Source organism: Monodon monoceros, unplaced genomic scaffold (assembly GCF_005190385.1).
Source record: "Monodon monoceros isolate NGI ecotype Baffin Bay Population unplaced genomic scaffold, NGI_Narwhal_1 Super_Scaffold_5, whole genome shotgun sequence".
In the NCBI taxonomy this organism is placed as follows: domain Eukaryota; kingdom Metazoa; phylum Chordata; class Mammalia; order Artiodactyla; family Monodontidae; genus Monodon; species Monodon monoceros.
The window spans coordinates 70,799,161-70,815,578 of record NW_021703782.1 but is presented as its reverse complement, the minus strand read 5'-3'; the positions used below and the strand labels follow the sequence as shown (position 1 = coordinate 70,815,578).

The 16,418-nt window shown below is 33.2% G+C and overlaps 1 protein-coding gene across 5 annotated transcripts in view; it reads right to left on the bottom strand.

The window, feature by feature from the left end:
• The window catches only part of VPS13A (vacuolar protein sorting 13 homolog A), a 237,092-nt gene that overhangs the window by 85,611 nt on the left and 135,063 nt on the right, over window positions 1-16,418 (bottom strand). For all 5 annotated transcript variants that reach the window (XR_003790666.1, XM_029201746.1, XM_029201744.1 and 2 more), the window contains 5 exons: window positions 15,125-15,275; window positions 7,975-8,102; window positions 7,508-7,677; window positions 6,749-6,966; window positions 5,806-6,038 (listed from right to left, as the gene is read on the bottom strand). Coding sequence is in view for 4 of the 5 variants with exons in the window: in XM_029201746.1 (XP_029057579.1) it covers window positions 5,806-6,038; window positions 6,749-6,966; window positions 7,508-7,677; window positions 7,975-8,102; window positions 15,125-15,275 (900 nt within the window). In the remaining variant the exon portion in view is untranslated. The remainder of the gene's footprint in view (window positions 1-5,805; window positions 6,039-6,748; window positions 6,967-7,507; window positions 7,678-7,974; window positions 8,103-15,124; window positions 15,276-16,418) is intronic.

Genomic DNA, 16,418 nt, shown 5'->3' with positions numbered 1-16,418 from the left:
ACACACACACACACACACACACACACACACACACACACACACACACAGAGGAATACTACTCTGTCAGGAAAAAGAATAAAAATTTGCCATCTGCAGAAACATGGATGGATTTGGAGGGCATTATGCTAAGTGAAATAAGTCACACAGAGAAAGACAAAGATTGTACGGTATCACATGTAGAATCTAAAAAATAAAATAAACTGGTGAATATAACAAGAAAGAAGCAGACTCATATTCTAGTGGTTACCAGTGGGGAGAGGGAAGCAGAAAGAAGGGCAATATAGGGGTAGGGGAATAAGAGGTACAAACTATGAGTTATAAAATAAGCTACAAGGATATACTGTACAACAGAGGGAATATAGCCAATATTTATAATAACTATAAATAGAGCATAACCTTTAAAAATTGTGAATCACTATATTATATACCTGTAACTTATGTAATATTGTACAGTAACTATGCTTCAATTAAAAATAAAGTCTGCTTGAAACTATAAGCATGCTACCTAGGCAACCTTGCAAAGTCCCCAGGGAAAAAAACAGGAGCAGAGAAGTTATCTCAAAACTTCATGGTAGTTTACCTTCTAGTTATTTGTGAAGTGCTTTAGACACACACACACACACACACACACACACACACACACACACACACACACCACTAAGCAGAAGGCAATATTGCTAAGTAGAGTGAAATCGTCAGCAATTTCAGAATGATATGGAGAATGGGGCTGAAAAGAAAAAAAACAATTTCAGAATCTGCCACAAATGGGCTTTAATATGGGCCCTAGTAAGTACTCCTGGCTGTCAGATGGGACGCAGAGAGAAATACTATATACTAGTGGATATGAACCAGGAGTAAACAAGGCTTTACAACAACTGCAACCCAGCCTCTAATAAGTTTAATTCCTACTAGATAAAGGTAAATTGTTCCCAGTCTAGATGTCTAACAAAGAGCAAGTGAAAACCTCCTTACAGGAAGAAAATAATCAGTGAAACCTCTATAACATTTCATTATACTGTCTGGCATTCAATAATAAAGTATCTGATATAAGAAGAAACAAAAACTAAAGAGAAAACAGAAATAAACAGAGATGACTCAATTATTGGCATTATCAAGCACAAACTTTAAAGTAATTTTGATTAATATGTAAAAAAAATGAATGACAGAGGGGTCAATAAAAAGAAATTATATAACTTAAAAATGCAATACTAGAAATTAAGAACTTGATAATAATGTTTAATAGCACACTAGACAAAACAGAAGACAGAATTAGGAAAAAAAATTAGGAAAAAACATCCAGTGTGAAGCATGGAACAATATGAATGGAGAATAAAGAAATGTGCTTAAGTGACATATGGAATATGACTAAAATGTCTAACAAGAAACTGAGAGTCAAAGAAGGGAAGGAGAGAGAATATGTGACATAGAAGCAATATCTAATGAGATAATGACAAAGAATTTTCTAAACCTATGAAATACACAAAGCTACAGATTTAAGAAGTACCACAGGCTCCAAAAGAATAAATATAAAGCACATCTAGACATACCATGAAAGTTTTAAATGTACATAGCTACCAATTTAAAACTTTATATCCAGCAAAATTATCCTTCAAAAGAGAAAGCAAAATAAAGACATTTCCACACAAAAACTGACAGTATCTGCCACCAAGAGACCACATTAAAATAAATACTAAAAGGGGCTTTTCAAAAAAATAAAAAATAAAAAAAATAAAAAATAAATAAAATAAAATAAAAGGAGCTTTTCAGGAAGAAAATGATTCCAGATGTAAAAATGGAGATGTAGGAAGAAAAACTAATAGAAACAGATTATATGTGGTTAAATATAAATGAATACTGACTGCAACAAAAACAAAAATACCCTGTAGATTCTAAATATATATTGAATTAAAATCTATGACTACTATTACAAAATGGTAGAAGAGGATTTAAAGCATTCTAAAAGATTTAAAAGTGGTAAAAACATTTATATTAGACTTTACTAAGTCTAGAATGCATGTTATAATATCCAGAAAAATTTAAAAGTCCTATTAATCCCCCAAAAAGAACAATACAGAGAAGAAAACAACATAAAACATATGGAACAAATAGTATGAATAGTAGGTCACAGATTTAAAACCAATTACAGTACAGGAGTTACAGTGAGTAAATGCACTAAATCTTAATTAAAAGACTCAACTATGAAAAACAAATAAATACGCTGCTTACAAAAATACCGTAGCTTAAACATAAGGAAACTGAAAGGTTAAAAGTAAAAGGATAGGAAAAGATATACCATGCAAATGCCACAAAGAAGCTGGAATAGGTATACTAATAGTAGGTAAGTAGAATTTAGAAATCATTTCCAGAGATAAAGAAGACATTTTAATAAAATGGTCAAATCTACCAGCAAGATTTAATACAGAATGTACACATATTTAAATGATCTAGCTTCAAAATATATAAAGGAAATATTGAAAAAACTAAACATAAAATAGCTAAATTCACAATGAAAATAGATTTTAATAGATTTCTTTCAATAAACTGATAAAATGGACAGGGAAAAAAAAGGTTCTAAGAATATAGCAGATCTGAACAATATTATGGACAAAATCTATCTAAATAGAATGCTATTCCTCAAACAACAAAACACACTGTATCCCCAGTGGACATTCAATATTCATAAAAACAAAGCCAACCATATCCTGGGCCATAAGATAAGTCTCAACAAACTTCAAAGAATTAAAATCAGAATATGTTAATAGACCACAGTGATATCAATGTATAAATCAACAATAAAAAGACAACCAGAAAACCCCTAAATATTTGGAAATTAAGCAAAACCCTTCTAATCCACGCATAAAAAATAAAAATGAGGAAGTATTTTTAACAGAATAAAAATACAACATATCAACACTAGTAGCTGTGCTTAGAGGAAAAATTACTCTCTTAAAAGGCATATGCTGGGAAGAAAAAAGACAGAATATCAATTATCTAAGCATCCATTAAGAAGTTAGAAAAATTACAGCAATTTCACCCAAATAAAAAAAAAACAACAACAATAATAAAACAGAAAACAAATGTATAATGAAGGGAATCAAGCAGGTGACATTTTGGTCTTTAGAAAGACTGCCTTTGTTGGGCTCCCTTAAAACTGTGTGCTGACATATTACTAAATTCTGGCCAAAAGGATGTGAGCAGAAGTGGTATGTGCAACTTCTGGGCAGTGCTCTTAGAATGGGCATCCCTTTTTGCCTTCATGTTCTCTCCTTACCACCACCACTCACCCCCAGCAACCTGCAACGTAGGTACATTGTGAACTATCTTTGAACAAGCAGATTAAGTTACAGCCTACGAATAGTGGAACAAGATGGAAAGAGCCTGGTTCCCCTACATTACACCAGAGCCATTAAACTGAGTCATTATTCCATGTTTCTAGAAAGAATACTTAGTTCTACCATGCATTAGCTACCTTTTGGAGGGGGGACCTCTTGTTACAGCAGCCTAATTAATATCCTAATACAAAATTTCATACCTAAAAATTGGCACTACTGCAACAAAGTAAAAAGTATCTGTGACTGATTTAGCAACTGGATAGACAAGGGATATATCAAAATACAAAGCTGATAATTCTAACAATGCTACAGCAAAATATTTGGTAAAACTGCTACTGGTGGTACCTAGGAAGACAGACCATGTTCTTAACAACAACAACAAAAAAGCCTAAAATTTTAGCTAGACAGGTCTGGCTAGAATCTTGATGTGTATTAGCTCCTTCTTTCTATTGTTTGCAAAGGCCTATAAGAGAAGGGAAAACACTGAGGAGAGCCAAGCTCTAAAGAGGAAACTCAGCAAGAAATAAGACTGTGGCTGCTATTTTTTCTCTGGCAATTTTTGTTAAGATCAGACATGGGAGCCAAAAAAAAAAAAAAGATAACAGATGTGGCTATCCCCCTCCCCCAAACCTACTGTTAAAATAGCCTTTACTAAGTCAGGATGAAGGGAGGATAGGCAGATGACAGATTCGTAAATAAAACAAGAAAACCACCCTGTGAATAAATAGTAGCTTTGGATATTAAGGTTACTTACAAATGGAACCACCGAGATGGCAAACTAAACATTTAACGAACTAAGGACTGCCAAAGAGACCAGTATCTGGCATACAAAAGCCTGTTATTATTAAAACTGCTAAAACAATCTCCAAGTAATAAACTCAACAGGAAGTAAGCTGTGAAAACAGTGCAGTTCCCGAAAAAAGAAAACAGCCACTTCAGATGTGTCTACAGTGGATAATGATTAAAAAAAAAAAAAAAAAATCTCTCAGAGGGGAAAGCCAGAGCCACGTGAGAAAATGAGGACAATGTTCTTTCAAGAGAAAGAAAATCAAAGACTCCAACTCGGGCTATCCAAGGAATTTACTCCACTGCTGGAGCTTAAAGTTTTCACAATTCCACTCAGCAGGATATGATAATTGTTATGAATCAATGATTGCCAAGTGTTTCCCATTCTTTCTTTTTCTGAATGGGTTTTTAAATTGCAATTATCCTGTCCTTACAGCACTGTTATACTAGTGGTTGTGTAGATAGTGGTGAAGTGTGTGCCTGTTGAAAAGTGGTAACTTATTTGTCTAGTACTTAATATATTGCCAGATCAAAAGAAGTCACATGCAGACTCAACAGAGAAAACTGTCACCTAAAGATCTTGAACTCTGAGCTGAGATTTTATCCCTTGAGGAAGAAGTGAATATGTTTTATGGGTGAGAAAAGACACGTATGGATTATCTGTATGAACAAAGGAAGAAACCTTTGAGTGGACTGTAAGAAGACCCTCTAGTTGCCAGCTGTTATCTGTTCTCCTTTTCTTCCACAGTAACAGAAATTTCATCTGAGCATAACATAGCTCAGAAAAGAGACCACATTCTCCAACCTTTTTTGAAGGTAAGGGTGGTCATACAGCTACATTCAAGCCAAAAGACTGAATAGAAAAAATACATGTAAAACATCTACGTATAACCTAAAAGAGAATCAGTATGCCTTCCATTTTTTATTTCTTCTCTTTGCTTAGAAGTGAGCCATCAGCCTTGCAAACTAGGGAAACAGTCTATCCCATATCCTAACCAATACATAGGTATTTACTTTTAACAAAATTACATCTTGTATTTCTATGTTGTTAATACTTAGAATATTTATACTTCTATTACTCCTGTAGGAGTCTAAATATTTTTATAAGTGTTTTATACGAGTACTAGGAGTCAGGTAGTTAACTTGAGAAGACGTCTTTGAAGAAATGAATTTTAATCAGTTATGAAGAGGAGGAAGGCCAAGAGGATATTAGAGAATAAAATACAAATGTGAGGTATGTCAAAACAAATGGCTGATGGTACAAATAAGCCATACGGAGAAAAGGAAAAAACGTGTCTGAGCAAAAATGTCTAGATGGGAGAAAAAAATTAAAAATAATAAAACTGAAACAGCACCAGAAACAATTGGTAGTAAGTCTTAAAGGCCAAAAAGCAGTGTGGAATTGATATGGTTAGAAAGTCAGAGTAAAGTCTTCACTGAGAAGTATCTAGATGAAAGCAACTTCTTAGTGAGACTATCTCCACAAACACATAAAACAATAAGGAACAACTGGAAAAATGAAAAAGAGTTTCAAAGCTGGTGTAATAATAATCTACATTAGGCTCTACAAGCAGAAAGAAAGGTATTTACAGAGTAAGGTTGGAAAGTATGTAGGCACTTTCTTAAATGACATACACTAAATACAAAATAGTTTACAATTAAGCTAATAAGTAAATAGTAAACTCACAGTAGTGATTTTTCCTTTTCTCTTGACTGGAAGAAATGGGCATGCTCTCACTTGGAGATCTTTAATGGCAGCAGTCATTGTATTATTTTCAAAGTCACCTTGCCAACAAATCTCACATTGTGTTGTAATGACTAAGGCAGGGGCATCATTTCTTGTCATATCAGCCACAAACACAATTTCAGGATTTTTAATAATAATATTAATTTCCCACTTCTCTGATTGCTGTACAAGTGCTAAAATAGAAATAAAAACAATGTTTTAAAATAGTTATAAATCTTTCTTATATACATTATTTATGAAAAATTATTATTTATAGGAAAATGTTACTTTCATTCTAAGTAAAAAGTAAAATAAAAGAATCTTAGGTCCCAAAGGAATTTACTGCAACTCTCTCGGTATAAGATTTAAAGAAGGTATAGCCATAAGAATATTTCAAAATGTAGGGAAAAATCTCCACTATTTAATGGCAGAGCTGGAAATAAATCTAGTTTCTAACTCTCAGCTTGACACTCTTTCTACTATACCACAATGAATGAAATATGTAAAAGATAATAGAAAATTATAAATATTGAATATAATAAGAATAAAAGAGGACTTTAAGTTAAAATACTATCTTTAATTATGAAAAGGAGTGGCTGTTTCATTATTCTCTTTCTGTTTTCTTCCAACGAATTCTTTCAAATTACTGTCTTCAAAGAAGTACAGTTACTTATTTTAATACAGGTCTCATAATTTTTGAACCCAATATATATTTACACCTTGAAAAATATGCAAACTGTACATCTTATCAGAAAACACATTTAAGTTTTCCTTTTACCTCTGAAAAATAAAGATTTTTAACTTATTAATCCACTTAACCTCATCATCTAGAAGGCTAATCAAGGTAAGTGCTATTATAGCACTTCAATAATACAGATATTAAATGTTTTAGCCAATAACTAACCTTCTTCTTTAGCAGGCCATGTTTGAACACTGGTTTCTACAGCAGTGCCTGTAGTGTAGGCCTCAAGAAAGACATTTGCAACTGTCAGCAGAAATTCCACACTTGCACAAATATACATTTCTTGAAGGACTAAATCAGCCACCCAACCGTCTCTGACTCTCCTATACCTTATATCCATCATGTCCTTTTTGTCAAACCCAACTGTTAGTCCTATCATTCTGAAAAACACAATAATAACAATTCCTATGAGTATCTTACAAATAATCAAACACACCAATAAAACTCAAAGACCTCTTATCCCTTTCACTGACAGCAAACCAGCATTCTGAAGTCATTTCTCTTAGTAAGATCACAAAGGACTCCAAATAATAACTTACAGACTTTGGGAGCTCAACTGTTTCATAAATTAGGAAGTATATCCTTAAGAAATTATCAGAATTTTGAATCTCAGCATATTTTTTCTCAATTTTTCATATATTTCCCATTACAATTTGCATGGATTAATAATTTAGATAATACAGATTAATTTAAAAACTGATTTAATTACACTGATTATTTCTATATAACCCATCAATCAACCATTCAGCAAGAACAGCACATAACCAGGGCATTTCAAATGTTGGCTTAAAACTATGGACTCAACTGCATTGAAGCTCTGAAGATTTTAGTAAATATCCAGAAAACGAACATGCAACTTTGGGAGTAAGTTCTGTAAAATATACCAACCATTTCTCAAGTAAAAACTTAGAACACTATTACCTAGGAGTTGCTTTCTTGACATGAGGCCTTTTGTCATCTAAAATACAGTTTTTTAATGAGAAGGAAGAAAATGTTGAGTCATCTGTATACATTTTTAAAGTACTTATAATATTCTCCAACTTAAATTCAGCAAGTTTCAGAGAAGGATCACGAATATCTGTAAATGAAGTCTGTGGAAGAGGAAATCAATACAAATTTTACACAAAAACAAATTTAAAACATATTTTAAGACATGAAATACCACATTCTCTATCTCCAAAGAGCTCATAATGAAAGGCATGAAAAATAATAACTTTAAAATTTTATTTTTCATATCACTGGCTATAGGAAAGAAAACTCATTTTAAAAGGCAAATAGTTAAAATTATTTTATTATTAAAGTGAAAAGATCAACAATTTTTCTCAGAGGAACAGATATTCCAAAATATAGGAAACAAGAGAAAATATATTTTTTCTTCTTCACCTTACCTGTTTAGGACCTGGACTATACAGTACCATGGTGAGATAATCAGTTCTGAAACTCATATTTAGTGTCGTCTTAACTTGGGAAGCATGTGAATGTACTTCTACCACAGCAGCTGTCACTACAGTTGTTCCTTGGAAAAATTAAAGTTATTGGACAAAAGAAGAAAGTCAGGAATGGTAGAACTCATTAAAACAGACCTGAACTAGATTTAAGATAATTGTTAAATAAATGGGTATAGTATAATGTTTTTCCAAAAAATTTAAAAGATTTAAAAATTCTGATGTTGAACTCACTAACTCCTGGCTTAGGATTCTTTACATAATAACCTGAGAGTATTAATTAAACTCTTGGTTTACTTTTAATAAACTCTTGGTTTAATTTTTGTAAAACAAGAATAAAAGAACTAACCACTGGGTTTGTTTTGGAGATTAAGCAAAACAGCATGTGTAAAATGCATACTAGAGTACCTGGTATATGTGTTTGGTATTTAAATTTTACTTCAAAATCTAAAACCAAACAAGATACTTTAGATGACATTTAAAAAATTGTTCCACTAAACAAAAGGATCCAAAATTCAATCTTTTCTACGTTTTATATTTTGGGACAAGGTATTATATATACATGGTACATATTAAATGGACATATAATAAAAACACAGCAATTCCTAATTCTCATTCTACTAGACTCCAGAGACAAGGACCACCATTCCAGGTAACTTATTTTTTAATTTCGGTAAAATTTACATCCGTGAAATGTATAGATCTTATCTGAAACATTTAATGAGATTTCATAAATACATACATCCATGTCACCAACACTCCAATTAAGATACTGAACATTCACATCACTCCAAAAAGTTCCCTTACAACCCTTTCCCAGTCTATCCCAACCTCCCTACCATTCTAATTTCAATCACCTTAGATTAGTTTTGTGGGTTCTTAAATTCTGTATAAATGCAGTAAGATATATCATACTCTTTCATGTTTAGTTTCTTTCAGTTAATATTTCTGAAATTCACCCATGTTACTGTATGTGTCAGTAGCTCATTCTTTATGTACTCCGAAAATACACTGCATGAAAATAAAGTTTATCCATCCTAGTGCTGATGAACATATGGGTTATTTCCAGATTTAAGCTATTATGAATAAATCTGTTGTAAATATTCCTAAATAAGTCATTTTGTGTATATATGCACTTATTTTGGGGTGCAGTGGGAGTAAATACTTAGGCTTATAATTGTTTGTTATAGGGTAGGTATACATTAACTGTCTAACTTTGTCAAAAGTAGTTATACTATTTCACTTTCCTAAGAGCCACATGTGAGAGTTTCAGCAGTTTCACATTCTCGTCAACATTTGGTGTAGTCAGTCTTTTAAACTTTAGTCTGGTAAACGGAAGTCTTCCTGATAAATAACTATGTTAGCACCTTATCATGTGCTTACTGTCCATTTAACCTATTATCCTTTCTAAAGTATCCAAATCTTTTGGGCATTTGTTTTTTAAAAAGTTACTAATTTCAAGGAGATCTGTATTCTAGATATAAGAACAAGGTCAGATAAAGGCATCTTGAATATTTCGTCTAGTCTGAAGCCCAATCTTTCACAATCTTGATACTATCATTTTTCCCCCTTTTTTTAAAATTAATTAATATTTTTATAGCCGCGTTGGGTCTTCCTTGCTGCGGCAGGCTTTCTCTAGCTGTGGTGAGCGGGAGCTCCTCTTCGCTGCGGTGCACGGGCTTCTCATTGTGGTGGCTTCTCTTGTTGCGGATCGCAGGCTCTAGGGGCATGGCCTTCATTAGTTGAGGCGCGTGGGCTCAGTAGTTGTGGCTCGTGGGCTCTAGAGTGCAGGCTCAGTAGTTGTGGTGCATGGGCTTGGTTGCTCCGCAGCATGTGGGATCTTCCCGGACCAGGGCTTGAACCCATGTCACTGGCATTGGCAGGCGGATTCGTAACCACTGTGCCACCAGGGAAGTCCCTGACACTATCTTTTGATGAGCAGAAGTTTAACATTTTGACGAGGTCTACTTTACAAAGTTTTTCTTTTATGGTTAGTGCTTTTTTATCTATCCAAGAAACCTTTGGCTATCCCATGAAGATATTCTTTCATGTTCCTTCTTCTAGAAGTTTAAAAGTTTTAGCTTTCAAATATATGCCTTTCATCCATCTCAAATTGATTTGTGTATGGTGTGAAGGGACAAGTTCAATTTTTCCTACATTTACCTAGTTATGACAGCACCATTTGTTTAAAAGTTTATCTTTTCCCTATTGACCAGTCTTTGTTGAGTATCAGTTTACTTGTATGTCTTCTGGACATTCTGTTCTGTTTTACAAATCTATTTGTCTATGTTATGCCAATAACATACTAACTTAATTATTGAAGATTTATTGTAAATTGTGAAATTAGATAGTGTAAATCTTTGCTCTTCTTTCATACACACACACACACACACACACACACACACACACACACACACGGCTATTCTTGATCCTTAGCTATAAGCTTTTAAAGTAATTTTTAAATTTCTATTAAAGTTTGACTGGGATTATGTTGAATATATAAATCAATATGGTGAGAACTGACATTTAAACAATACGGATATTTTAACAATACTGAGATTTTTCAATGCACAAACATGGCATACATTTTCATATATATAGGTCATTTAGTTTTTCTCATGAGTATTTGTATCTTTCAGTGTAGCAGTCTTGCATAATTTTGTTAAATTTCTTCCTAGGTATGTTTTCTGATGCTATTGCAAATAGTTTTTAAAGTCCTATTTCTCAATTGTTACATATTAACCCTGTATCTTGTTAAAAATGCTAAATTGATTTAATTCTAGGAATTTGTTGAAGACTTCTTAGGGTTTTCTGTCTAATCAATCATGTTGAGAAAAAAGGCATTTTTAATTCTTTCTACTCTGTAGACCTTTTCTTGGGGACTTCCCTGGCAGTCCAGTGGTTAAGACTCTGCGCTTCCACTGCAAGGGGCGTGGGTTTGATCCCTGGTTGGGGAACTAAGATCCCACATGCCACGTGGTGTGGCTGAGAAGATATTAAAAAAAAGAAAAAAAAAATCCTTCCTTTGGCTGTATTGCTCTGTCAATGACTACCAGCTGAACAGGAATGGTGAATGTGGACATTCTTGCCTTGTTCCTATTTTAGGTGGAAAACTTTCTACTTCATTACTAAGTATGCCTTTTTAGACATTTCTAGTTTTTATCACAAATAGGTGCTGAATTTTAAAAAATGTTTTTCCTGCATCTATTGAGGTGATATAACTTCTTCTCCTTTCTCTATTAATTTGGTGAGTTAGCTTAATTGATTTTTGAGTGTTAAACCAACTTTTCATTTTGGGATAATTCTCAGTTGGCCAAGATGAAATATCCTATATCCTTATTGCTGGATTCAGTATACTAATATGCTGTTAAGAATTTTTATGCCTGTGTTCATGAGGGATACTGGTGTGCAATATTCTTTTCTTGAAGTGGCTTTTTCTGTTTTGTTTTTGATTTTAGTTTTTGGTACCAGGGTAATGCTTGCTTTATAAAATGTCTAAGGAAGTGTTCCCCTCTCCTCTATTTTCCAAAGAGTTTAACACTGGTATTATTTCTTATTTAAATATTTAATAGAATTCACCATTGAAATTCAATTCTTTTAATAGATACAGAGCTACTCAGATTTTCTATTTCATCCTATGTCAGTTTTGGTAATTCTTTTTTTCCGAAAAATTTTTACACTTCATATAAGCTCTAGAATTTATTATCACAAAATTATTCATAATATTTCCTTATTGTCCTGGTAGTGAACTACTGCAATCTAATTAATTCTGATATTGATAATTTGTTTTCTATCAGTCTTGCTCAGGATTTATCAATTTCATTAGTCTTTCCAATGTAAACAATTTTGGACTTTGGTAATTTTCTCTCCTGCTTATCTGTTTCTCTTTCACTGATTTCTACTGTTGTCTATATTACTCTCTTCCTTTTATTTATTTTGGGTTTGATCTGCTCTTCTAGTTTCTTGAGGTAGAAGATTTTATCTTTGATTTTTAACTCCAGTACAGTCCTTTATAGCTACAAATTTTTCAGCACTGCTTTAGTTGCATCCCACAAATTTTGACATTTTATGTTCATTATTTTTCAGTTTAAATAATTTTGATTTCCCTTGTTTTTCTTTTTAACCCATCAGTTATTCAGAAATTGTTTAATGTCCAAGTATTTCAAGCTTTTTTGACATCCAATTGCTATTGATTTCTAACTTAATTCCATGTGGTCAGAAAACTTTAGCCCCTCCCTCCCCACAATGGCCTATCTTTGTGAATATTCCAGGAGTCCTTTAAAAAAAGTATATTCTGCAATTGGTGAGTGAAGTATTATATTAATGTCAATTAGGTCAAGTTTTTTTTAACAGTATTCAAATATTCTATATTCTTTCTGATTTTTTAGTCTATATTCTATCAACTAAGAGTGGTGTGCTAACTATCCAACTATGATTTTGTATATGTGTATATCCTCCTTTAGTTCTGTCACTTTTTGCTGCATATATTTTGAAGCTCTGTTATTAGCACATACACATTTAGATTTCTTTGTGAATTGATCCCTTTAACTTCATTAAAAAAACCAAAAAAACAAAATTGTATGTGTCTTTTTGAATTATGGTTTTCTCTGGGTATATGCCCAGTAGTGGGATTGCTGGGTCATATGGTAATTCTATTTTTAGTTTTTTGAGGAACCTCCACACTGTTCTCCATAGTGGCTGTATCAATTTACATTCCCACCAACAGTGCAGGTGGGTTCCCTTTTCTCCACACCGTCTCCAGCATTTATTGTTTGTAGATTATTTTGATGATGCCCATTCTAACTGGTGTGAGGTAATACCTTACTGCAGTTTTGATTTGCATTTCTCTAATAATTAGTGAAGTTGAGCATCTCTTCATGTACATGCACCCCAAGGTTCACTGTAGCACTACTTACAATAGCCAGGTCATGGAAGCAACCTAAATGTCCATTGACAGATGAATGGATAAAGAAGATGTGGTACATATATACAATGGAATACTACTCAGCCATAAAAAGGAACAGAACTGGGTCATTTATAGAGACGTGGATGGACCTAGAGACTGTCATACAGAGTGAAGTAAGTCAGAAAGAGGAAAACAAATATCGTATATTAACACATATATCTGGAAACTAGGAAAATAGTACAGATTAACCGGTTTGCAAGGCAGAAATAGAGACCCAGATGTAGAGAACAAACGTATGAACACCAAGGGGGGAAGGGGAGGGTGGGATGAATTGGGAGACTGGGATTGACATATATACACTAATATGTATAAAATAGATAACTAATGAGAACCTGATAGACCTTCTTGACTCAGAGTTGCTACACACTTTCAATTTGTAAAAAATACAGCATCTGAAAAGCACAATAAAAAATGAAGCACAATGAAACGAGGTATACCTGTAATTTCTTTAGGAATGGGTATAAAGAAACTAAACTTTGAGTCACTGGAAATCTGAAAATTATTGTTTTCACATTTAGATGATGGTTCGGCCATATATAGAATCCTAACTTCAAAATAACTTTCCTTAGAAATTTGGCTATATTATTATTCCATTGTCTTTCATCCTCCATCCATCCCATCCCATCCAGTTTCATTCATGATAAATCTGATTCCAGTCACTTTTTCCCCAAGCCCTAAAAGGCAGCCTGGTTTTTCTTCAACTAAAAATATTACTTTTGTTGTTCTGACATTTCATGAACATGTGTTTGCATGGGGAGTCTTCAATCAGCTTGAAACTTGGTAGATTCTTTACATCCAAGATTTTGTTCCAATATTTACTTAGTTCTGGAGAGTTTTCTTCTATTATTTCTTTGAAAGATTCTTCTCTTCCATTCCCTCAGTTCTTTCTCCTAAAATACTTATTATTCTGGAAATTGGACCTTTTAAACTAAAGCTCTACCACTCTTAAGTTTTATATCGCTTTCCATCTCTGTGCTTATCTTTTCTCTGTGTCATAGGAGATTACATTAACCATACAGTCCAACTCAGTACTTACATGCTAACCCCATGCTTTGTGCATTTGTTTTGTTTCAAAATTTCGGCAATCATATTTTTGGTTTCCAAGAACTCTTTCTTATCTTGGAAAGGCAGAAGGTAGTGAAGGTAGGATCCGGTTCTTATATTCTCAAAATCCTCTGATTATGAATTAGAGTTTGTTTTCTGTTTGTTCACGTTCTCTTTTGTTTCCTTAATTATTTCTGTTTCATTCAGGAAACACTATCTCTTTATCTTGGTTGCTTTCAGGCTTAGGTTCTTGTGATTTTCTTTATATCTGACCATTAATATTTAACAATAACAGACCAGGCTGGTTATTCTAGCTAGTAAGAATGAGGATTCTGGTAATGTTACAAATGTAGGTTGTTTCTTTGCTGGGATTCTCCCTGACTGGAAAAGCTGTGCAATATATTAGTGCTTTGCAAGAGTGGGTCTTGTGAACTAGCAGATTTCACTTTGAGGTAGGCAGATTTGGGGTTCCTCAAAATGCCAGAATGAAGAGAACTTTATTCTAGTGAAGCAAAATCATCTCAGCAGTTCTAATTAACCCAATTCTCTATATGTGCTGGTGCTGAACTTAGCACCTAGTTAGGATTCTACATAATAAATTAAATCCAACATTGGATGCAGACTTCTTCTGAGTTACAATTCCCTCTGCTCTATTCCATCCACCTTCTAATTATTTGTTGAAATCCATCATTTACTAATGATCATCCTCTCTTGACATCTCTAATATTTTGATACTCCTAATATTAATATAAAATATTCCATCTGGAACATATGCTGCACTAGGAATAAGGGAGAAGGAGGGGATGAAGAGAAAAATTGAAAATAAGGACTTACAGGGAAGTTGGGATAACGAGAATAAATACATACTAAGGAATTTTGTCACAGCAAGACTTGAAATTTTGATTCAAAGAAAAAAAATCAACAGAATGACTAATAACAGACAAATCAGAAATACCTGAATGAGATTAGCTAAACAGATTTATAAATCTTATTTTACCCAAACCTAGAACTAGGAAGAATGAAAGGAAGGATAGAAGGAAAGAAGAAAAGAGGAGGGGGACTAATTTAAGGTTAAGCACATACCTCCTGAATGGTGTGAAGCATTAGTAGCACCACTAGTAACACTAGACTGATCTTTTATTACGCCACATGAGGCACTATCACTTTCTTCATACCGTATGTTGCCGTATAATGTTTTAAAAATAGTTGTTATATCTTCTTGACTAAGAATGAACTGTTAAAAAATAAGATTTGCTTATTTTAACATTACTATTTCATGCAGTCAAAAATTTTCATACAAGAAAAACAATTTTCATTTCAATCCTCTAAAAAGCCAACTTTTAACATATTAGATAATTCTACTAACTGAATATTCCATTTTTTAAATGACCATGTGATCTTCAGTACCTTGTGAAATACAGAACTAAACTAAATGTCAGCATCAATGAAGCTATGAATGATGAACGTTTTTTGTTATGAATGTAGCAATTAACCTACTAATTTTAAACCGTTAAAATGAACTTTCATTTTCAAGTATTCATGTAGCGCCTTTGTATTTTTTTGGTTAGTAAGCATCTCAATTTACAAATATAGAATAATCAAAAATAATAAATTTATACAATTGAAAATATTTTACAAGAATTATTTTAGTTGACCCTCACAAAAGTCATAGGTTAAAGAGTATAATCCTGATTTTATATGAAGGTGAGGCTTGAATGATTAAGTATCATGCTTAAGTCCACTTGAAGAATGCAACACACTAACTCAAAACTCCATGTGTTGCAAATTTAGCCTAAAACCACTAGCATAAGACCTGTCTTGAAAGCTGTGACTGTTAATTTTATGGCAACCTGACTAGGTTGTAGTATGTAGAGATTTAGTCTAGATGTTATTATTCTAGATGTTATGTGTATATATATATGTATATATTATATAATATATATATAAAGAAACACACACACACACATATATATACACATATGTGTATATATATATGGTCCTGCAGACCACCTACAAATGCCCAGCTGCCTTCTGGGGCAGATCCACTAGAATGAAATTGAGTCTTCCCCTATCAAGAGACACCCGAGGAGTTAGCAGCTGTTGCAGCCCACCTTAGGGGACCACATATTTGACTCCCCCTGGATCTCAACTTGAGAGTCAGGGAGAGGTTAAAACTGAGTCTTCAAGAAGTCAGTCTAACGCATCCAGACCAAGAGTATACACACACATACACACACACACACACACATACATACACACACACGTACCACATATCCTATTGGTTCTATTTCTCTGAAGAACTCTAATACAACAGCAATTCAGTTAAAAAAAAAAAAAAAGACCTGTGAGTTTTAAATTGGTATGTCTAATAACCTCA